General features: G+C 35.9%; 1 protein-coding gene across 3 annotated transcripts in view; it reads right to left on the bottom strand.

Annotated features, from left to right (window-relative positions):
- The window catches only part of LOC112046622 (PAS domain-containing protein cky-1-like), a 189,075-nt gene that overhangs the window by 21,738 nt on the left and 141,976 nt on the right, over nt 1–25,361 (bottom strand). For 2 of the 3 annotated variants that reach the window (XM_052888477.1, XM_052888479.1), the window contains one exon: nt 15,462–15,568. In XM_052888477.1, the coding sequence (XP_052744437.1) occupies nt 15,462–15,568 (107 nt within the window). The remainder of the gene's footprint in view (nt 1–15,461; nt 15,569–25,361) is intronic. The other variant, XM_052888478.1, reaches the window with a different exon arrangement.

Below are 25,361 nucleotides of genomic sequence, written 5' to 3'. Positions count from 1 at the left end.
ATTCATTTATAGGGTAGTTTTTATTAGCGTCTTAACATGATGTTCAACAACTCGTCTGAATACTATAAATGTCTTTCTCACTCTGTCGGTCTGTTTGTTATACTTTTACTTATAAAATATTACTAATTAAAAAAGATAAAATTAGGTAAATATATTGGGTATTCGAAAAGAACTTTTGTTACTAAAATAAATTTCAAAAATGGCAAATTAGGCAGCGAACGAAATTTAGATAGTGAAATTTAGAAAGTGTTTTTCAACTAGATTTAAATTTCAATTGTATTCTGCATGTTTTAAATATTATGTGACTCGAAAAATTCGACACGAAATTAAAGAAAATAAGTTTGTAATTAGACATAAATGGCGAAGTTATGCGCGAACACACATAAAAAAAAATATATATATACGGTCGAATTGAGAAACCTCCTCCTTTTTTTGAAGTCGGTTAAAAATGGAGGCTTGCATACTTAAGTTCTATATTTAAATACAATTACAATAATATAAATTTCATCCACCAAAACTTCAACAGGAATTTTTTTTTTATTCTGACTCTGCCATAACTGCACGAACATTATGTTACATTTCAAAAGCTTAAACAATGTTAACTTTTATACCAAACAGTTGCGCAAAACTTTCGACAGAATAATTCCCACGGACTCAGATTTAAATCTTTAATCTTAAGTCATGATGACTTAGTCGTAAGATTAAAGATTTAAAGACATGAACTTTTCCTACACTAGGTACTTCCACATAACGTACGTATAAATTATAACAGTCTTATTATAATTATAGTATACCTACCTCAGGATGGGGATAACAATACTTAAGTTTTTCATGGATCGCTGGAAATAGATCACTATTTGATATCAATCGTGAGATATTACATTAGTTGTAATAAAGTTATGTTTATTGTTACTTTTTGTACCTATACTTTATTCTTATATTTATATTTATAATAAATCTGTAAAGAGCTCAATTCTGTCTAATTTCCAAAATAATTATCAGTGCGTGATTAGTGATCGATACTGATGCCAAAAATGTAATCAGTAAAATTTTTGTCTGTCTGTCTGTCTGTATGTTCATTAAAGAAACAAAAACTACTCGACGGATTTTAACGAAACTTGGTACAATTATTCTTCATACACCTTGGCATGTTATAGTATACTTTTCACGATACGATCAATAAGAGCAGAGCAGTGAAGGGAAATGTTGGGAAAACGGGAGAAATCACTTAATTTTTACAGCCTAACAGCCTACAGTAAGGGCTGGATTAAAGAGGTCTAAGAGCGGACGAAGACGCTGGCGTCTGCTAGTAAATAAATATTTTTATAGATCTATTTAGATATTCTCTATATTCTACTCTGTATACATATTTATAAGAAATCAAATCAGAGAAGTTCGATTAGCTTTGGATAAGGTGTTAACATAGTTCGAAGAGTCGATGGACGATGGCTCCAAGGTGCTGGAATGGTGACCCTGCACTAGAAAGCGCAGTGTGGTTGCACCCCCCACCACCACCATCAACACAGGATCGTGATGTATGGAAATCCCTACAATAGGATTATCCCTTCCCTACAAAAGAATCCCTATGTCTTGCAGTGGACGTCCATCGGCTGATATGATAATGATGATGATGAAGGTGGTGACAAATGTTTGACAGACGCGTAAGAGTGTAAAACAGACTGCGATAGTGATAATGACAATACTCATTTAGCTTTTAAATACAAACTTGGTCTATCGTAACACTACGTATATAAAACAAAATGAAGTTCCCGGAATATTGATTATAACACCTTTAATTTGATCTTAAAACAAAATTAAAAGTTGTACATTTTTATGAGTCTTGGACATAGTTACCACAACGTATATAACAGTAGGTGTGAACGGATTTACAACTGCCATAAACACTTAATTCCTGTTATCTTATGCTAATTAGTGACATTCCCGCGAAACATGCCAATATCTGATTGCCGTGGTTCAATAAATCCGCCATGACAGTTTATAGTCAAAGAATGATTGTAAAGCAAATATCGTTTAAACTTAGTTTTTAGGTATTTTCGAGTGTTTAAATTGTCATTTTACGCTAAAGTCTCTAATCTATACTAATATTATAAAGCTGAAGCACAGTAGATATAACAAGGCTGAAGAGTTTGTTTGTTTGTTTGATTGAACGCGCTAATCTCAGGAACTACTGGTCCGATTTGATTCAGTGTTAGATAGCCCATTTATCGAGGAAGGCTATAGGCTATATATTATCCCCATATTTCAACGGGAACGGTTTTAACTAAGAATAGAGTTTATATGAGGCTCATAGGTACACTTTTATTTTATGACTAGCCTATGTCCGGCAGTTTCAACCGCTTAGTTAGGATTTAGCCTCATATCTTATGTTCATTAGGCCAATAATGCCATGGGAATGAAAATATTGGTCACATTTAAAACATCTGACTAATATTCTTTTAATAAAAAAAATGTAGGATTCCATTAAGTAATTCTTCAAATCGGTCCAGTAGTTTTAGAGCCCTTTCAATTCAAACAAACAATCAAATCTTTCCTCTCTATAATAGTAAAAATCAGTAGGTATAGATAAAATATTAATTTGTATTGAAAGTTAGTACTGGAAATCGAATCCTGGGTGGAAATCAGTAGTGAGCCTCTCTGTCGACAACAAACTCGAACTGCATTACAGTGATCGACAATATATTTTTTTAAACTACGCATTTGCTCAATTCAATGTACTTAACCTTCGGTTACTTAAAGTAAACAAAATTCTGTATATCTCCCTTCATATAGGATATAATTAAATTAAATATTAAATACTGTTTACGATATATATATATATATATATAAAAATCCTCTATTTACGATTATAAAAACTGTAACAGAGCTTCGTTACTTCCACTCATGGCCTAAGAAAGAATGACATTAAAAAAATAAAAGACGTTCATAGTTCAACTTAAGGTCAGCGCACACAGGCGGGCCCTTGTCGACGCGATTATCGAATTATTCGGATGATGACTTCAACTGGCCTACGATGTATGCATGGCCGAATGGGCATATTTTGTATAACACCAACTTTACATTGCGTTTACTATTAAAATTAACGTAGGAAATTAAACTTTATTACAATGTATCAAGGATGCGTGTCCGTGAAGGAAAACGAATGGAGTTTGTATAGAGTAATAAGGGTTAATGCCGGACGGTTATTTGTGCAATCTTGAATGTTGGTTTTAAAGTTGATAGCCTAAGAGTCCATCCACCTCTTTGAGCAAGGTGTTTCATACATTTGAATGTGTCTACGATTATTTAGGTAACAATAATAACCTGTACAGACGCGCTAAAAGCACGTCCCCTTCCACCCGCGCAGCAAGTAGCATGATCATAAATCGTACGACTGTTGATTCTATTTCTTCAGACACTAAAGTGTTTTTCAGATAGCATGGGTACGGTGACAGTCGCCTGTATGACGTTCATAATACGTATCTACTTTTCTCGTGAATCGCGACAAAATTTCAAAAGTGAATCGAACTGCCACCTGCACCATCCTATATGAAAGGAACTGGAACTTGTTAAGTTTATTACGTGTTACTTTCAAAGTAGTTCCTTGTCTACCATGATGAAGACATGGGCTCTTACACTAAAATGGGAAGAGATTGACGGCTGCTATGATTGTGGTCGTCTACGGTAACTAGTGTGCTTATCTCGAGAGTTAGTTATATCTGTGTGTATAAGTTATAAGGCCCTATCCGAGTGGGTTTCATTTGTAACGCATTTTCTAAGCTCAGCCTACGCTCCCAAATAAATCTTTAATATTATACAACCAATAATAATATAATGAATATTCACGGCATAATCTGAAATTAATATTTGCTACATAATAATATTTTATGTCTTTTCGATCGTTTGGGCATGAATCGTTCGTATTGAATTTAGATTATTACTATCAAATTATATGTATTTCGTGAATGATACATTTTTCCTTAACTTTGTTTTAAACCAAATGTACTAATTCTAAATGTTACTTTATGTTTTTGGGTGTATATTAAGCAATTTTATTTAGTTTTAGGTCATGTCGAAAGGTTTCAGTGATCTAGTTGGTGATAAACATATGAAATGAATAATTTAGGATATAATGGACGAAGCTCGTCTAATACCATAGCAAATCATTCGCCGTAAGTACCTACTTACTCGTATATTATCTTTCAGCATCTGCCCGAGGAATTCTATTTTTTTTTTAATAATTACTAGGAATTTAGCATCATCAGATCAGTTGATCAGTAGGGATCTTATAATAGATTCAAATAATGAGTCACTAGATCAATGACAGTGATTACTTTGATTTTGTGAATATTATCTTACATCGTCATTTTAACAAAGTTATTTTTGAGTCGGTCACAGGTGAAATTTGGTTGAAGGTGGGCGACCATTTAGAATTCAATAGATATATATATTTTTTAATCTGCATATTTACTAGATATCTAAATATGTATATAAAAGTGAAAGGTCACTCAACGAAATGTCGAAATCCGTTTGACGTAGAAAGATAAAATTTGGTAGGGAAGTAGTTTTTAGTTTGTAGAGATAAGAATGGTTTTTGTGACTGAGCCGAAATAAGGAGATTTTAGTGCGAACGAAGTCGCGGTAGTCCTCTTGTAAATACATAAACGTAAGTAGGTATTTTAGTTCAGACTGTAGTTTGCGTAGTCAGTATAACTAATAGTTACGACAATTCCTGTCGTGCAGGTTTTAAGGAAGAACGTCTTCACACCCTTGTCATGTTCGAAAGTGTTCCAATTCTGAAGTCACGACAAAACATTCGAATTTCAAACGTGTTATTTTCTTAAAACAATAGACTATAGACTACGTATATACAGTCGCGGGTTATGGCAAAATTAGTGGGTTTATTCTGGGTATGTTTGATCCCATCGTTCACGTATAGCTACGGTTCACACACGACGGTCACGCGTGCTAATGTGTCACCACACTTTCTCCTCATCGCGAAGGGTTATTTGGATTTGTAGTTTCTATTGTCATAGGTTATCTGTGCTGACGTGTGTCAAACTCAAGTGACAATTGTGTTTTTGATATGTCTATCACTTTTATGCTAATTGTGTACAGCAATTTTGTTTGAGTATCTTAAGAATAAATCTTTAATTATAGCACTGTCAAAGGACGTTCAAGAAACCCGAAATTAAAAAAAATAGTTTTTTCGTTAAAAAAGTTCTCTCAAAGCTTACCAAATTGTTGATACTGTAGATAATATCTATTCCAAAGCGGAAATGCGCGGAAAGTAGTAGCATCCCAAATAGGAAATATTATAATATTTTTAAATTTTTGTCGGTAATCTTACAATTGCCATTTTGTGTGCTTAAAATGTATTTTCAAAGAATCTCTAAGCAAGAAATAATACAGCGTGTGGAAGTAAATAAACTAATACGCGAAGATCGGCCTCCGTGGCGCAGTGGTATGCGCGGTGGATTTACAAGACGGAGGGCCTGGGTTCGAACCCCGGCTGGGCAGATTGAGATTTTCTTAATTTGTCCAGGTCTGGCTGGTGGGAGGCTTCGGCCGTGGCTAGTTACCACCCTACCTGCAAAAGACGTACCGCCAAGCGATTTAGCGTTCCGGTACGATGCCGTGTAGAAACCGAAAGGGGTGTGGATTTTCATCCTCCTCCTTGACAAGTAAGTTAGCCCGCTTCCATCTTAGACTGCATCATCACTTGCCATCAGGTGAGATTGTAGTCAAGGGCTAACTTGTAAAGAATAAAAAAAAAAAAAAAAAGATCGGACATGTCGAGTCTATATTATGCTATTTATGATTCAACCTGTTCACACCTTTCTGACTTTTTAGACCGAGAAGTAATATCCTTTACCTGTCTCTATTAATTCATGAGAAATGGAAATATCATTAAAATTTTCGTTCACACAATTTGTCAATCACCGTTTAATTTATTCAAATGATTAAGTCATAAATTAATAGCTTCATGAAATAATCATAGGGTCATTCAAACTGTCGACTCAGAGTTATCAATCAGTGATATTGGTTGAACCGGTGAACGCCATAAATTTATTAGGGCTTGTAATTTGCCTCCACGATTGACAGGTGCCATGGGTTCATTTGAATTACGCGTGCGCAAATGTTAAAAGGTTATGAGAATGTTTGCAATGTCACTGAATGACGGAGAGGCTTTTTTATAATATAAAAAACGTACATAGTTTCGGACACATACCTCAGGACCCTTAGTCATAATAAACCAAACTATACAAAAAATGAGAAAGATAGATAGTAGATATATACATAAATATTACAAAGTGGTATAGTTTGTTGTATTGGGTATTCTCTGAATTTGAACCGATTTTGAAAATTCTTTTACCAGTAGAAAGCCACGTTATTTGTGTGTGTCATAGGTTGTATTTTATCTCCGTATTCTCACGGCAACGGGAACTACTAGATTATTTTTTGTTGTTTGTTGGATGCCTATTAGATATTTCTTTTATTATCCCCATCTCAGCCTTTGAAAGATAGGCGGACAACCTCTTTTACAAAGACTTCTAATTTCAGTTTAAAGAGGTAAACATAGTAGATCAATATAGTAAAACTGTACTGTTTCAATGAAGGGAAGGCAAACATCATCTACTCCACAAACGTTCTAAAAATGTCGGAAGCAATAGGTTAAACTCAATCAATCTCTACAACAACGCTCCTTTAACTTGAGATCTTGCTAACGAAATATTACGACATCTTTTGTCTTCGTTTTCCTTATGATAAAGATAGAGATGGAGATTACAGATTATGATATACAGGATGTATGTAGTAGCTATTTATGTCCTATTTTCAAATTACAAAATCTTTATTAACCACTATTACTAACTAATTGGATTATTTACCTACTTATTTAAAAAACAGAACATCCATTTAAGAAATTCTCACCCTTTTTAAGAATAATAATTTATATAACATGGTTAATAAAAATGATTAGGTAGGTTTTTGAATATGATACAGTAATTAAAAAGAAGAGTTACAAAACAGCCTGTACAATTATGATTGTTGTATTAATAATAAATTTTTACAACACCCAATATATTTTAGTGTTAATAAAATTGTTGTTAAAATATCGCAGAACAAATCCGTACAACAATGGACATAATACTTTATTATACCGTTATTTCGTAATGTGATCGGGAGATTTCGCTAACTGGCGGAACGTTGCAGAATTTAACATTTTACTGGGCACATTTAGAAATGTTAAAACGGTTATAAAATAACGTGGGAAGTCGGGCGGCTGGATCTGCTCAAGTACTCGTGAGTTATTGGCGCAGATATTATTTATTTATTGTTTATACACTAATTAGGAGGAAGCTTACAAGATTTAAGAGATTATTTTACTCTGTTATTACTGTTAATAATTGGTTATTGGGCAAAAAAATGGATAGATGGAAAAAATATTTGACTCTAGAACGATCACCAATCTTTATCATCATATTTATTTATTTATTTTTTTATTTATTTATTTATTTATTTATTTATTTATTTATTTATTTATTTATTTATTTATTTATTTATTTATTTATTTATTTATTTATTTATTTATTTATTTATTTATTTATTTATTTATTTATTTATTTATTTAATAAGGACAACCAACAGCTGATACAATGTCACATGTCAATAATTTACATTAATATACTAAGTTATTGCCCAGCTAATTACAGGTTATCACATATCATATTATCAGCTTATGGACGTATATAGCTGGATATAGGCCTCTTTTAAAGACTTCCATACACCACGGTTTTAAGCCACATAATTATATCTATCGGCTCGATTAATGAACCGGGAACGGTCACTCTTAGATGTTAATGATTTTTGACGATATAGGTAGGAAGTTATTGGTAGGAAAGGTAGAGGTAGGAAGTTATTGGTGTTTAACTTCCTACCTCCGGGATTGTTATGCTACCAAGAGTTTATTAGAAGACAGCAAAACTTCGGTATCTCTTAAGCTAGCATATGACAAACGGTCGATTATTATCACGTGTCTGTAGCACCCGTGCTTGCTACTACTAGGTACTGCCGTTTGCTTTTCAGAAACGTGAGAATAATTGACCGTTTGTGGCTCGCATTGAGTGCGATAGATACTCGGATAACTTCTTATTACTTCAAAATTGACTCGGGTCTGTAGCCATGTGGCAGGTCGATTCTCTTTCTACAAACGCTAACGCTTCGAAAACAAACAAAATTTACAGGAATGACAACTTGATCACGTGACCTGTGGATAGTGAAAGTCATTCCCATACATTTTTTAAATGTCGCAGCGTTAGCGTTTGTAGAAAGAAAACCGACGTGCCACATGGCTACAGGCCCTGATCTGTGCATCGAACCCAGGACCTCCGGATTCTTAGCAAGTTGATAATTGAAATTCCACAAGAAAGGTCGTTTGTTCTAATGTCCATTAAATTAATAGCAGCCGGTGTAAGCGGCACCTTTGAAGTGTGAGTTGACACTTCAGATAACAAAATGTCTATTACTAAAGTTGTACGCAAAAAAAAACGAACAATACTAATTTGACAGAAACTGTCAATCAGTCTAAAACGTTTTAACATTTAAAGCAGATATGATCGACACACCTATTCCTAACTAGAGTCCTTTCTCTGATCTATTTATACGCGATTACCAGAGATCCGTTTTTAGTTGATCGCAGACTGTCGAAATAACCGCAAAATTATGATTCAGCCACAGTGCGTTATACGAGTACATATTTAATACAACAAAGTATTTTTAACATTTAAGTTTATTTAAGGCTCACGACGCCTTTTGAGCCTGAGACTATCATCGTTTTGGAAAAATATGTTTTGATTGAGCACAGATTATGTTCTGTAGTTTATCCGATCTATAAAATTCAGAGTTAAGAACCCGATGACGAACGCGGGGCGCAGTGGGTAGTGACCCTGCCTTCTGCATCCACGGCCGTGGGTTCGATTCCCAAAACTGGAAAATATTTGTGTGATGAGCATGGGTTTTTTCCAGTGTCTGTGTGTATTTATACATTATATAAGTATTTATATGTAGTACATTTATAATGTATATGAATATTATAATATCAACCATCGTAGTACCCATAACACAAGCTACACTTACTTGCTATGCTTACGAGTACTTTGGGGCTAAATATGTGTGTATTGTTTAAGTATTATATGTATTTTACTTCGTAAAATCAGGTTTTTTTTAATAAAATTACCCAGTTACGATGTTACACAAAAATGCATTTGGTGAACATCTGAGCATATTATCACACTCTTAGCCGAGTTGTCGAGTTAATAAAAAATATTACCACTTGTTCACAATTTGCGTCAGTTGCTTCAATCTGCGATGATCGCATACCTTCAACCTTCAAACAAGAAATACCTAAAGCCAAGTTAATAGTTCTAAGTATCCACTAACCGATTGACATCATGCCTTCACCATTCTTTTTATTGCTATTTATAATAGGTCGAGGTCAATAGCGGTTGAAAGTTGAACTTAAAAATCCTTGGTTTGGTATTTAGAATCCCCGCGGTTCCTTTTATTTTGTTGTCAACTCTATATAATATTATATGGCATGACATTAGATAGGCTTTCAATTGCTTTTAAAAGCTTATAGTTTTTTTTTTAATATATCAGTGCTTGACCTATGAAACATTTATGAAATATGACTGTACTGTTTCCGGTATTGTATTGTTGCCCAGTGGATTTGAACTCTGCCTTCGATTCGGATGGCGTAGGTTCGAATCCGGTCCGGGGCATGCACCTCCAACTTTTCAGTTGTGTATATTTAAGAAATTAAAATCACTTATCTCAAACTGTGAAGGAAAACACCGTGAGGAAACCTGCATACCTGAGAATTTTCTTAATTCTGTAGGTGTGTAAAGTCTGCCAATCTGCATTGGGCCAGCGTGGTGGACTAAGGCCTAACCTCTTCTCATCCTGAGAGGAGACTCGTGCTCAGCAGTGCACCGAATATGGGTTGTTAATAATGGTGATGATTGTAGACAAATAAATCACAGTGCTGAATATTTTTCATCATCATCATCAGAGTATTTTAACAGCCTACTACAGGGCCAGGCCTTCCTATTTATAAAAAGGGGGTACGATGCTTAAACCCCCTAATTGGCGTGCACAAGGTTTTTAACTAGGGTATGTGTATGTATATACACTATTCATACAAATTGTAAAAATGAAAAATGAATCCTCTAATACAGGTATTGAATCCTCAGGATATGCAGTGCATTTATGCTTCTAAGAAGTGCACGCCACAGGACCCACCCCACTGTTCCAATGAGGATTGGCGGGCCTAGGGAGATAATGTTAAATTCATAAACAACTACTATCAGGTGTTAATGATAATGACCGGCCTACACCTATAGGTACGTACTCGCCGAGGCACGGTAAATAACACCACCAACTTCCCCACTCCGGACTGAGATTTGTTACTGAAAATTTCTTAGAAAAAAAAGCTCAGTATAGCAATCCGACCAACGACATTTTATACTATAGACATGTTACTTGCCTACAAAGTCGCCGCAAAAGTGAGACGAAATTAGCTGCTTAACGAGCGCACACGTACACAATTTTGTGTTTACTTACATTATATGTATGTATAAATTTTTACACTTCCTAAACACACAACACGAATTTGTTGACTTGAATAACTTTCAGGTTTAAATTACTTTCGTTGTATATTAAGCGACTAAATGACATTAAGAAAATTTTCTTTAGTATAAAATATCATTGAATCCGACCTAGAATTCGTACCCACGACCTCGTGATCTAAACCCACATAAGCGAACCAATGGGCCAAGGAAGCAGTTAGACTAAGGGTAAATATTTAACAGGCCGTAAACATAGAATAAGAAAACAATGAAATTTAAAACCTTAATGAAGTGTATTCTTAAAAAAAATAATAACAAATAATGCGAAGTATTTACTTTTCAATGTTTTATAAATTAATTGAAAATAATTGAATGAATTTTATGTTCAATTTCCTTAATGTAAGGTTTCGCAAAGTATTTTTATTACTCAACATTACATTAAACGATACAACGAAAAATATCAATATTTACATTTTGCATTGTATGTTTAAGAATTCATATAAATGTACCTACATTAATATTATCCGTTCTGATATGTTAATTATCGATAATTTACATTTTAACATTATCCATGTGTAGATGTGTTTACTCCAAGACTCGTGATTGTAAATATAAAGACTGGTTCTCTTCGTGAAATTTATATTAAACTTTACAAAAGACCAAACAACAACAATGCATGAATGCGCTTGGACACCATGTTATTTGTTTAAAAAAAAATTGTTATCAATTTAAATTGTTATCTGACTTCCCGTGTTCGATTCGTTTACCTACGACTAGATACTCCTCATTATGACTTCGATTTTTTTTTTTAATTTATTATATTATGAGTTATTATTTTGCTATAATCCGCGAAGCAAAGAGTTTGCAATTGCACGTTGTAGAGTCAACATCTCCTGAGGATGCTCCGGTTACGGGGTGAAACGTACGTACAGAGTATTTTGTCGGACCTGGGTGACGTTGTCGCATGGGTTCGTCGACTTTTCGCGGATGATAGCAAAATAAATAACTCATTATATAATCATGATGAACTTCCGCAAAATAACGTCTGCTTCTATCCAATATTATTTTTTTCAATATGAGCCTCAGCACTTTGATCCTCCGATCCCAGTAGATCTCAGAATCGACGTAGACCACGAGTCTCCTTTCAACATGAGAGGGATTAGGCAAATAGTCCACCACACTGGCCCCATGCGGATTGCCAGACTTCACACACCTAGAGAATTGAGGAAATTCTTTGGTATGCAGGTTTACTCATATGATTTTACCTTCACCGTTTGAAGCACGTATTTAACTTGTTCTTGAGATGCATGCCCCGAACCGGATTCGAACCTACCTGAAGTAAAGACAGAGGTCATATCCACTGGGCTGTCACGGTATTAAAAAGATAAAGTTGTCTGTAAGATAACTCAGGGTCTGTTAAAACTAGAAACCTAAAGTTTGGTATGGGTATATAGTAATTACTTCGACAAAGTGATGAAAAAAAATTTGAAAAAAAAGTTGGGGTTCCTTCCTTACATGCAAAGTGAGGATGATATTTTTATCGTCTATACGATGGTGTGGGGTATCGTTATCAGTATTTTTGTGCATTAGAATAGAATAGAATAGAAAACATTTATTTGTTAACACAACACATAACTACATAATAAGTTAAAAGTAATACATTTATATCTTAGTAATACCAGAAAATGTGTTGTGCCAATAAAATGGACCTGACTTAGCTAAAATTTGTTGTGAGTACATCAGTACCCACAACGCTGGTATTCTGTCAGACCCTTAAGAGTGAAGAACAGAAACACATACAAGTAGTCAAACAAAAATAATTATATCACAAAAAAAATGAAATACAATTTAATTCAACAAATACGAATAAATAAAAATAAGAATTTTACAATTCAAGGTCTTCTTGAAGAGTATGCTGTAGCTGTGGACCATTCAATATTGATGGGCGATTTTAACACTTGTTTGTTAAAGAATGACTTGCGGGCAAAGCGTTTTATAAATATTGTTAATAGTAGTAATCTTCACGTTCTTCCTACTAGTCCCACTCATCTCTTTCCAAATTGTGCACCATCCAAACTCGACTTAATGATAACATCCTCTATCGATCATGTCAGTACTTATGGTCAATTCCATGCTGAAGCCTTTTCATACCATGACCTCATCTACCTTTCATATAGGATCCGTCCTCCTAAACTGAAACCGACGATTGTCATGCGGCGAAGTTTTAAGGACTTTGACAATACTGCTTTCCTAGAGGACTTAAATAATATCGACTGGGATGCTGTATTTAATGCTCCGGACATGAATAAAAAATTGCAAATATTTAACTCTTTACTGACATCTCTTTTTGATAAGCATGCCCCTCTACGTCCCATCAAAATTAAGCACTTACCAGCGCCTTGGTTGACAGATAATATTAAGGTTCTTATGGCGAAGCGAAATGCTGCGAAGTTTAAATATAAAATAAAACCAACGGATGCAAATCTATTTAAATACAAGGTGTTTCGTAATCGTTGTAACATGGCTTGCAGAGACGCCCAGCGAAAATATATTCACGCATCAGTTGAAAACAGTGACATGTCTAAAACTTGGCGATTTCTTGGATCACTCGGTATCGGCCGGCAGCGCTTGGATTCTTTTACTAACGTTGACATTGAGAAACTTAATAAACATTTTGCATATGTTTCACCAATAGACAGCGCCCTTAAGCAAAATACTTTAAACCACCTGGATTCTTTGCGACCTCCTAACTATCCTTTTTTTCACTTTACTCCTATTTCTAATGAAGAAACTAAAAAACATATTATGGCGGTTCGATCAGGTGGAGCTGGTTATGATGGCATTAATCGAAAAATGTTACTTCTTTTACTTGATAATATCACACACGTTCTTTGTCATATTTTTAATTATTCACTTATTTCTAGTGTGTTTCCTTGTGCATGGAAAAATGCTTTTGTAATTCCTATACCCAAAATAAAAAATCCTACTTCTTTTTCTCATTTTCGGCCTATCTCAATTCTTCCGTTCCTCTCTAAGGTTCTTGAACGTATTGTCCATCAGCAACTTCAACATTTCCTTTCTGAATTTCACATCTTAAGCCCATACCAATCAGGTTTTCAACCCGGACATAGTACCGTCACTGCTCTTGTGAAGGTTTGTGACGACATCAGACACAATATGGACAACCAACTACTCAGCGTTGTGGCGTTACTTGACTTTAGTAATGCGTTCAACACTGTTGATTTTGATATTCTTTTAGGCATACTGAAGTCAATTAACATTTCTAGCAGCGCTGTCTCTTGGTTTAACAGTTACTTGCGCGGTCGCCAGCAATGTATTAAAACTGATAGCTCATTCTCAACGTACAGCCCACTCACGGCAGGTGTACCACAGGGTGGCGTCTTATCACCTCTTCTTTTCGCTATTTACATTAACACTATTACTCAATTTCTTTCCTCTTCCTATCATCTTTATGCTGACGACCTTCAAGTGTACACTGCTGCCCCGTCTTATGATATATGTACTGCTATTGAAAATCTAAATAGTGATCTGAGTAAAATTAATACTTGGAGTGCATCCTACGGTCTAAGTGTTAATCCAAAAAAGTCCCAGGTTGCCATACTGGGTGGTTCCAAACAACTTGAAAAGATTGCGTCGATTAGTTTACCTCCCATTCTACTTGGCGATGCAGTTGTCAGCATTAGCCCGACTGTGAAAAACTTAGGATTATTAATTGACAATACATTATCCTGGCGCCCACAAATTGCTGAGGTGAGCCGAAAAATTTTTGCCACTATCGGATGCCTTAGACGTTGGAAGAATTTTCTTCCTATTAAAACAAAAATTTCCTTAGCGCATTCTCTTATTCTTCCACTCTTAGACTATGCCGACTCTTCCTATCCTGACTTGTCTGAAGAACAGCTCAACAAACTTGAGCGTCTTCAGAATATGTGTATTAGATTCATCTTCTGTTTACGCAAGTTTGATCACATATCTGAATATCGTGCTCGTCTGAAATGGCTTCCTATCAGACAACGTCGTAAACTGCATATTCTGTCTCTTTTATACTCCATCCTTTATCATCCTTGCACTCCTTCTTATTTAAAACAGAAATTTTCTTTTCATGGCTCAAATACTGAGCGCCAAAATTTGAGAGCTTGTACAAACAGTCGGTTGCATGTTCCTCCTAGCCACACTAAGTTCTATAATAAGTCATTTACACGTACATCAATTACTCTCTGGAATGGTCTTCCTTATGAAATACGTAATTCAAAGACACTGGGAACTTTTAAAAGTCGTTTATTCAAATATTACCTGTATAGTTGTAATTCGTAGTTTCTTTATAATTATTACTCAGGTATATTTATATATTTATTTTATTATATATTTATTTATTTATTTTATTATATATTATGTATATTTTATATTTATACATGTATTATATATAAATATACTATTTTAATTATTATATATATTTTTTTGTTGCACTATCCCGCATTTAATTACATTAATTCCTTTATCCAAAGGTTGTCTGGTAGATATTGCTATAAGCAATAAGACCGCCTTTGCACATACTTGTTTTCTATGTTTTCCTTTGTTATTGTTTTTGTTTTATTTTGTGCAATAAAGTATAAATAAATAAAAATAAAAATGAAATACAGTTAAAATACAGTAGTGTAATCTCAGAAGAAAAAAAAGTAATCTCAAAAGCAAGTTAAGTAAGGGATTAAAGTGCTAACTTAATCTACGGAATCCTACACTGCGTGTGGCCTGACACGCACTTGGCCGGTTTTTGTTATTATGATTATGATTATGATGACAAATTCTTAGACTTACTCAGTCGATGTTTATTCTGCGCTTCCTTGCAGCAGTCAGGATGCAGTAGATGGTACCAGCTGACGCCGTGCAGCGCGCTCCGCTCCCAGCCCAGGTGCCACTCGCTACTGGACAGACAAACCTTTTGTTATTTATTATGTAGGATCCTATCGCTTTACAGGTTTTTGTAGTACAGATTATTGTAGTAACGCTTTACTATTCTGGATCCCAGGCTATTCTGGAACGATGACAGGATATTGAAGAACGAATTTTCCTTACTTTATAATAAATTTTATTTAAACACTGTGTATTGTGATTCAAGCTGAAAATCAGCGCTACATGACCTATTTATAAAAATTCTCAGCATACACGGAAAAAAAGGTACTATATACTGACATCACTGTTTACTACAGGTGCAGGATACGTAATAGATGCCGTATACATAGTACTGACGCAGCTTACTGTACCGTTTAGAAGCAACACCATGTTACATATGGAGTTTGTAGTAACTAGTGCTGGCTATAAGCGTAATAGTGTCTGATTTGCAACGTATTTTAAGTATGGCGCACCAGGAATTTTTTTTCAGTGTAGAGTGGGAAAGTTAGAAGTCATACAACCCTCGGATATAACGCCGTCGGTGGGTCCCAGTCATCATCATTATAATTTGATAGTGATAGTAAAAATGTTTAAAATTATCATCATAGCACTACGAGTAACTCCAGATGGGAGACCTACCTAGAGATGTGTACCTACTGGGCCGCTAAAACAGGCAGATAATAATAAAATAAGTTTTCTAGACGTCATGCATTCAGTGACCAATACACCCAGACCATAGTCGTGGGCGCTGCAGAAACGTGAGAATAATTGATCGTCAATGGCGTGCATTGTAACTTTTAGAATACTTTCTCAGTGATTATACCAGACAAAATCTCTTCGTCTACATATAATAACAGTCTAGACGTGTAAAGGTGTAATTAAAATGTTCTTTAAAATTATTAGGACGGACTAACTATAAACAGGTTCCAATAGACAAGGCCTCGACAAGATTGATGGTAGCGATGACCCCAGCAGATATTTGTTTTGCTGTGTCAAGTTCACTTTAATTACATTTATCATTATTTTTAATCATCTTCACGGATTCGTTTGTTAGGTATCGATAAATAATGAACTTGTATTTCGATATTATCTAGTCAAGATTATGCTTTTATGTATTTATTTTGTTTAAGCAATTACATTGCCTAAGTAATAAAATAAAAGAAAGCATAGTTCATTTTAGAATTTAAACTATCGTGAGTGTTATTCATAATAATTGATTATGCTTTGCAGTTTGGACCGTACCGCGATGCAAGAACCAGCTCTTGACTAAGGGCCTCGTATGGGTTCGAAACTAGTCGGGCATACTCCGACCTATTATCACGTGAGTTTTAGCCGTGTTTCATAATCAATTAAAGCATAGTTCAGAAAGTTTTAGTTTATATCAAACTAACTATCCCATGGTTTCAGCAGCGTAGATCTCAAATTTTGTAAGGCTAGCGAAATAAAAAGTAACCTAAGCAACTCTCTACTATTTCAGTTATCTAAGTTAAAGTTCCGTTTTTAGAGGTTAGTCGGAATAAACAGACTGACAAAAAAAATGAGGCACAATTATCCGCCCACTTTAATATACTCGCGTCATAATAAAATGGGCGGGTATTTGTGCCTCTGAGTATAGTTAGATTGAAATACAATAACTACTCGTATGTAATAATTATTTCGTATTTTATTTAATTATCCTTAATTTGGGATACCTGTTGATACCAAAATTGTCTTAATTGTGACAAATTTTGTCTTTGACCTAGTGTCTTAGTGGTTATTGGATATTAACCATGAAAAATACTACTTCATTGCTTAAAAATACACCAACTATAATCAGTTCAATCTTAAAAATACACTTAACAAAGCTCGTTCGTTCGATATTTATAATTAATATGTCATAACTTATACATTACTTATACATGTCATAACTTATACAAGTCCTCCGTTATTTTACAAGTACACTCAGTTATATGAAAGACAAATAATATAATACATTGATGTATCCATGACCTTATTGAAAGAAAACTCGACATTGCTGGCTGAGATGAAAGCAAATATCATTTTGATTGATTTGATTAGTCTTATGATTATTTGATAGCAATATAGTCTTTATTATCAAACCAATTGAGACTATATTAGTATTTAAAACCTCTAAACAGTAGTTAAAAATATTAGCTAATTGTTGTTAAGATTGTTCAGGGCAATGCAGTCAAGTTTAAATAAATAACTGGGACTTTAAGCGACAAGTAGATACGAGTGTGCCATGTGTGTACACACTTAAAAGTTTAGGCCGTAATACCTTAACCCATAAATGTATTTGTTTGGAACTTAGCTTTTGAAGTGAGCTTTTAAATAGGTCTTTGTCACAAAGCTCGTTTGGGTAAATAATACTGTCATGTATATTTTTGGTTCGTAGAGTATACTTTTTGTGTATTGTTTCGTCGTCATCAACCCATATTCGGCTCACTGCTGAGCTCGAGTCTCCTCTCAGAATGAGAGGGGTTAGGCCAATAGTCCACCACGCTGGCCCAATGCGGATTGGCAGACTTCACACACGCAGAGAATGAAGATAATTCTCTGGTATGCAGGTTTCCTCACGATGTTTTCCTTCACCGATTGAGACACGTGATATTTAATTTCTTAAAATGCACACTACTGAAAAGTTGGAGGTGCATGCCCAGGACCGGATTCGAACCCACACCCTCCGGAATCGGAGGCAGAAGTCATATCCACTAGGCTATCACTGCTCCCATGTGTATTGTTTAAGATTATTTAATTTAAGGTGTAGTTATTGATCTTTTTTACTTACAAAAATTAGAAATTTTATAGAATCGCTGTCTGCCTTGGCAACATAATTGAATATTGTAAGTCAGCCAACTCTGATTTTTATCCTCAGTAGCCACCCAACTGATGGCAAAAACGTACTTCTAAATGTTTAACGTCCCGGTACGAAGCCGCTTATAAACCAGTCTGGAATAATGGTTTATTTGATCGTCTTATTTCAAAGTTTGGCATATCTATTATTATAAAGAGATTAATTAATTTTGTGGTATTTTTTAGAATAATAAATAAATTAAAAAAAAAAATATTCTTGTGATGCCATGTCCGGAATCTAGTCTCGAATATCTCAAGAATTACTAGGTTTCGGAAATGGCTGGAAATGGCATCACATGACTAAATTGGCTGTAAATAAGCTACATTTTTACCCTGTGCTAGGAAAGTATCTTATTTCCAAACACCCTGTATAATATCAAGTGATCTGTCGCTAAATCAAAAAGAAAGTGAACTATAAATACGACCTACTTGCATTTGCGAAACCATAGCATCTGTAATTTGGATAGATTTATGCTTGTCAACTACCAACTGTCCTGTAAAGGGCAAAACTCGACTACATTTGAATTCATTAGCCCATAAGGGCAATGGGATATTAATATAGCCACTTGACAGGGTACAAATCAGAATGCTTGTTGCGAATTATGCAACTGCAGAACGCAGCGATGAGTTTTGTCAGTACAAAGCTCTCGTAAATAATAATAATAATAATTTAGGTTGATATTCTTATTCATGTAAAATAGAATATTTCTTGCATATCGTCTACAACCTGCGGTGACGAGTTTTGCAATTACAAATCTGTCGGACTTAGGGTGATAATGATTGATTCTTAAATTAACTGTTATCAGATGCTAATTAAACCTGCACCCAGTTATTGTTGAGGACTCTGCGCTCGAAATTGTAGACGAATATATATACCTAGGACACACAGTCCAGTTAGGTAGGTCCAATTTCGAGAAAGAGGTGAATCGCCGAATCCAGCTCGGCTGGGCAGCGTTTGGAAAACTCCGCGACATCTTTTCGTCCGAAATTCCTCAGTGCCTGAAGACGAAAGTCTTCGAACAGTGCGTGTTGCCAGTGATGACTTACGGATCCGAGACTTGGTCGCTAACTATGGGCCTTATAAGAAGGCTCAAAGTCACTCAGCGGGCGATGGAGCGTGTTATGCTTGGGGTTTCTCTGCGTGATCGAATCAGAAATGAGGAGATCCGCAGACAAACTAAAGTCACTGACATAGCTCAGCGAGTCGCGAAGCTGAAGTGGCAGTGGGCAGGCCACATAGTTCGAAGAGCCGATGGACGTTGGGGTCCCAAGGTGCTGGAATGGCGACCCCGCACCGGAAAGCGCAGTATTGGTCGACCCCCCACTAGGTGGACCGAAGACATCAAGCGGGTTGCAGGGAGCCGCTGGATGCTGGCGGCTCGAGACCGTTTTGTTTGGAAGTCCATGCAAGAGGCCTATGTCCAGCAGTGGACGTCCATCGGCTGACAATGATGATGATGATGAATTAAACCTGCAGGGTAATTCACTAACTTTGACACATGTTTGTTGACACATACGAAATTGAGATTATATACTAACAAATGTCATCCTGTGGCTATTGATAAACATATGGATATCATACAATAGGTAGATAACTTGTTACAGCAGGCCTTGTCCCAATAGACATACAAACTAATATAAGAACGCGCGCAATTCTTCTTGGACAAAGAATTGAGTTCATATGAACAGGGAGAAAAATCCCTGACGGAATGGGAAACAGAATGGTCCGCGTTTGGGAAACTTAACATCAGGTGGAATCGCAGTCAAGGGCTAACTTGTCATAAAAAAAATAAACCTACATAGAGTTCGTTTCATGTAAAATGGTGCGGCTGACAGTTCGTTTCACTCTTGAATGTTTGCCGCGATTCACGATAATAGTACGTATTATGAACGTCATACAGGCAACTGTCACCGTACCCATACCCATGCCACTTAAAAACACTAACCATCAACCAACGAGATAGTTAGATATTTTTATTTATTAGCACCTCTTTTGTGTTCATTATCTTTGTTATGATTTAAAAAAAACTACGCAACTTTACAATTACTTAATAAATATTCGCTCAACCGTATTCAGGATCCCAAGACATAATGTATTAATGACAGCACAATGATATTTATGGCATCATCATGACAAGATTTAATAGAATACGCAAGTTATGACACACGGGCGCGTAAGGCATGCAATGCGTGATTAGTTTTTGACGTAAATATTAAACTAACGTGAGTTAGTAGGCCGACATGTTAAAATTAGTATTCGAAGGTTATTAATAGTTATTATTTCAGTGAAACCTCGTTAATAAAACGTAATGCTGATTGCAAATGATGGTTACTCGAAGGGCTACAACGTAATGCTGATTGCAATAGAGCTAACATTAAGAGCTACTTTAGAACTACAATTTGATTGTGCCGAGAAAATATATATAAACAAGTAACGTTCCTTTTCCGTTTTCTTTTTTTTTTGGCTTAATTACTTGGGTTTTGAGGACCTGGACGCTTAACATGTTACCTCTCACAGTAACTATGTAGGTACGGGTATAGGTGACTTAGAGACGCCATACTTATCAATGATACGAGTAGGAGAATGAGGAATCAAATTTACAGCTTTTATATATTGTGATAATCTGGCCATCACCACAGAAAACATATGCCATCACCGTCAACCATAACATCAATCATCAATACTTAATACTTCTAAATAAAATTGAAGTGTAGGTATGTCTGTGATTTCAAAATAAATGTGTTTCTCAAGTGTTTATAGCTATTTACATTTAACTACGCCGTGATAGCCCAATGTATATGACCTATGGCTGCCGATTCCGGAGAGTGTGGGTTTGAATCCGGTTCGGGGCATGCACCTCCAACTTCTCAGTTGTGTGTATTTTTTAAGAAATTAAATATCCCGTGGTCTCAAACGGTGAAGGAAAACATCGCGAGGAAACCTGCATACCAGAGAATTTTCTTAATTATCTGCGTGTTTGAAGTCTGCCAATCCGCATTGGGTCAGCGTGGTGGACTAATGCCTAACCCCTCCTCTGAGAGGAGATTCCAGATCAGCAGTGAGCCGAATGTGAGTTGATAACGAACTAAAACACAAATTAACAACCTTTTTACTCGACTACGGCGAATCCAAAAGGACGGATAGTGGTCAAGGTAGAGACGTGGTCGGCACCTACTATATGCTTTCTGTGATATTGCCTGGAACACCTCTGTTAAACCTGGGCGGTATATGACTGCAACCACGGCTCAACCTTGGCTACTTTTGCACTACCAATGCATTTCTCGATTTGCGCCCACCGGTACCGACTGCATTTCTCGACTTGTTTCGTCCTTTTTCGACTCTTTTTCAATGTAGTCGGATTATAGTTTTTAACCTTTATTTTTTATTAATAAAATTTTGGTCTGACTGCATACGAGTTAGCTCTGCGAGTATACTTTGTACAAATATTCCAAAGAGGTAAAGTTTGTGGTATTGTAGAAGGTATCTATAATCTACTAAATCGTTTTTAAACATTCTTTTACCGCTAAAAAGCCACGTTATTTGTGAATATCATAGGCTATATTTTATCCCCCATATTCTCACGGGAACTAGAACTACGCGGGTGAAACCGCGTGGCGTCGGCTAATCGTTAAAATTGAATAAAATGCCACCTCACAACATTTATTCCACTATTTTACTTTACACCGGAGTTGACAACGAAATAAATAAAAAACTATAAGCGTAAACATATTGATGTATTTTAAGTGTCCCCTTCAGAATATGTAAGTGATTCTACGGGAGCGTGTAGCTCTGTCATTGTATGCAAAGTCCGTTTCACTGAGTACCTCGTACCTAGCAGGTGACGAGGGTGTCTCTAAAATGTAGGTGCTTGTCACAGTACATAAGTTACTATCAATATCATGTCATGCTAACTCAAAAAATAGGGATGTTTTAATGGTAACTAATCTATGGCTCGTTGGGAAAATGGAATACGAGGTCCTTCATCATTAACCCATATTCGGCTCACTGCTGAGCTAGAGTCTCTCAGAATGAGATGGGTTAGGCCAATAGTCCACCACGCTGGCTCAATGCGGATTGGCAAACTTTACACACGCAGATAATTAAGAAAATTCTCAGGTATGCAGGTTTCCTCACTATGTTTTTCCTTCACCATTTGAGACACGTGATATTTAATTTCTTAAAATGCACACAACTGAAAAGTTGGAGGTGCATGCCCCGGACTGGATTCGAACCTACACCCTCCGGAATCAGAGGCTATCACGGCTCGGCTCTATTTACGAAGGCTGAAAGCTTATCAGCCTCTACTTCTACCATAGGTCATCACCATCATAATCATATCAGCCGATATACTGCAGGATATAAACCTTTTGTAGGGAATTCCAAACATCAAGATCCCAAGCCGCCTGCACCTAGCGAATCCCTTCGACTCACCTGATGTCGTCAGTCCACCTGGTTTAAGGGTCCACCAACATTGCGCTTGTTATGACCCCTGTAGTCCAGTAGGTTGCAACGACAGCAATGACCAGTGCCCTGCTCTCATCTAACCTTGGACGGCAGAATGTGCTTGTTCAGGGCCCTACATACTCCGTTGCGATGGATTCACGTAGCGAATTACGTAGTTAATTACGCAAATGATTATAATTATAAAAGAAGAGGACACGCGATGGAAGGCGCTCTTTGATCAATCTCCGATCGAGTGGGACATCTGGTTAGGATTAGGCTCTCTATATTTCGATCGCCGAAATTAGAGTTTTCTAGTTGTTATAAGTTTTATTTGTAATAATTTAATTAAAATTAGATTAAAGTTGCGATTGCATTCTCAACCCTCTAGCTGCCCCAAAACGTAAGACGCTTTCTATCGCAGCTTACGCTACGTCTATCGACTCTTCGAATTACATAGTTAAGATATTACATTAAACACGCTATGACAATTTACATTCATCTTGTAAATTCTATCGTTTCTTTGAATGTAATGAATAGACTGACGCCAGGCGAGTGGATTTCAATGTAAACATAAATCTCGTAACTCCATACAAGCTGTTTTCTTTACTTGCAGGTCATATTTTATTCATTAATATTATATTGTGGAGAATAAAAAGTGTGTATAATTTGCTAGCATTGTGACGAAACAATGCAGTTACACTTATTATTTGCTAATGGCGCTTGATTAATATTGATTTATAATTTTATTTCTTTTGAAAACTGGAAGCCGATGAACCCTACAATTTAATACAATTATATTTATTACCCGCAAATTCGTCCACGCCAAATTTAGTTCTTTGCAAATCTGACGGAAACCACTTTGGACTTTTCCGAGATAAAAAGTAGCCTTTATGTTCCTGTCTCTTCCAGTGATAGTCCAATTAAAATCAATCCAGCCGTTTCAAAGATTAGCCCAGACAAACAGACAGACATGTTTTGGTACATAACTTTAAGCATCTTGAGGAAACAGTTACTTTGAAATCACAGATAGACGTTTCATTTTATTTATATCTATTTAATTTGCCTTAATTGGTTCACAGATGTATTTGGCACGAAGATTCTCTTTCTAAAATCGCAAACGCTTCGAATTTTATAGATAGGTTACATGACCAAGTTATAGATTGTATCTGTCATTTCTGTACATTATTTTAGTTTTCGTAGCGTTAGCATTTGCTTACATTGTGTTTAATTCAAATTATATTCAATTCTTTACGGATTTACTAGTATCTATATTTCTTGTTTATTTTCCATAATGTTTGGCTATAACACAGCTAATGGTTGTTGATGCAGGCTGCGGTGAAACGCGGCTTCGTCATGTTTTGAAGACACCACATTGAACTAAACGTAAAGCTGAAAAAATGTATTTTTAAGATGACGTTATGTTGTTTTAAAATTGCATAAATTCCATAGATCCCATCTGAGAAATGTGAAATGAGGATTCAGAATTCAAGGCGGACTAGAATCCAAGGTTAGATTTGTAGTGGTGTACCCTGATTCAATAGATGTACAACAAGTTACAACCGATGCGATTATGGATTAGACAACCGAAAACATGAGAAAGAAGGTCCCATACTGATTAAATCAACAGCCAAGGGCAGAGCCAAACAAAGAACCAAACAAGTATGATAATATCCATCTAAACAAACGGCTTTTACCTCACTTCCTCGTCAACACTAGTTCAAGGTTCTCGAACAATGAGCTCTTATTACAGATGCGTAGCAGTCCCAGCTACCGTCCATCAATGCAGGCAGATGTATGACAACGTCTCTATTGAGGCCGTTTCATATTTATGCACGTCAACGCGTCAATAATAAACGGGTTGGAATATGCAATGGTAAACAGTATAGACTAAGAGCTCGTAAACCCAAGACCTTAGTCATTCAATAAAAGCTGAAAGTTTGTCAGCTCATGCTCCTACCATAAGTAAGTACTGTACCTAGTTATTGAGTTTGGACTGTTTTAAGGATCCAGACCCTCAACCGTTTAAGTATAAAGTGTAATTTTTTCATGTTTTCTTCGGCATACTATGAGAAATTATATTCCCAGTTGCAGTAATTTAGCTTCACGACAACCCTTCGAAAAACACTATTTAATTTGAAACTTCAAGGGTCTAGCGAAGGGTCATGAAGTCAAGTGCCTGGCAAATGGGGATATTATTTCTCCTATTATGCCGATAAAAATATTCAAAATTATACTTTATACTTAGACTGTTGAGAGTCCCTAAAACCTGCTACCTTCCAAAGCCACCATGGTTCAAACTCCATAATTGGCTACCATATTTACTTATGGTAGGAACATGAGCTGACAAACTTCCAGCTTTTATAAATGACGAAGGTCTGGGGTTCACTGGCTCTCCGTCTAGTACGAACAGCGGTCAGATGGGTTTGTCGCGCAGCGCTCTGGGCGCGGCAGACTCGTTCATCTGTCAATGCGCTGAATGTCATTATCAGTATCACAATGCTTCGGACGTTAAGGATTCTGTAATGTAC

The sequence above is a fragment of the Bicyclus anynana genome, chromosome 22 (genome assembly GCF_947172395.1).
Source record: "Bicyclus anynana chromosome 22, ilBicAnyn1.1, whole genome shotgun sequence".
Taxonomy (NCBI): domain Eukaryota; kingdom Metazoa; phylum Arthropoda; class Insecta; order Lepidoptera; family Nymphalidae; genus Bicyclus; species Bicyclus anynana.
This window is presented reverse-complemented; position numbering and strand designations above follow the sequence as displayed.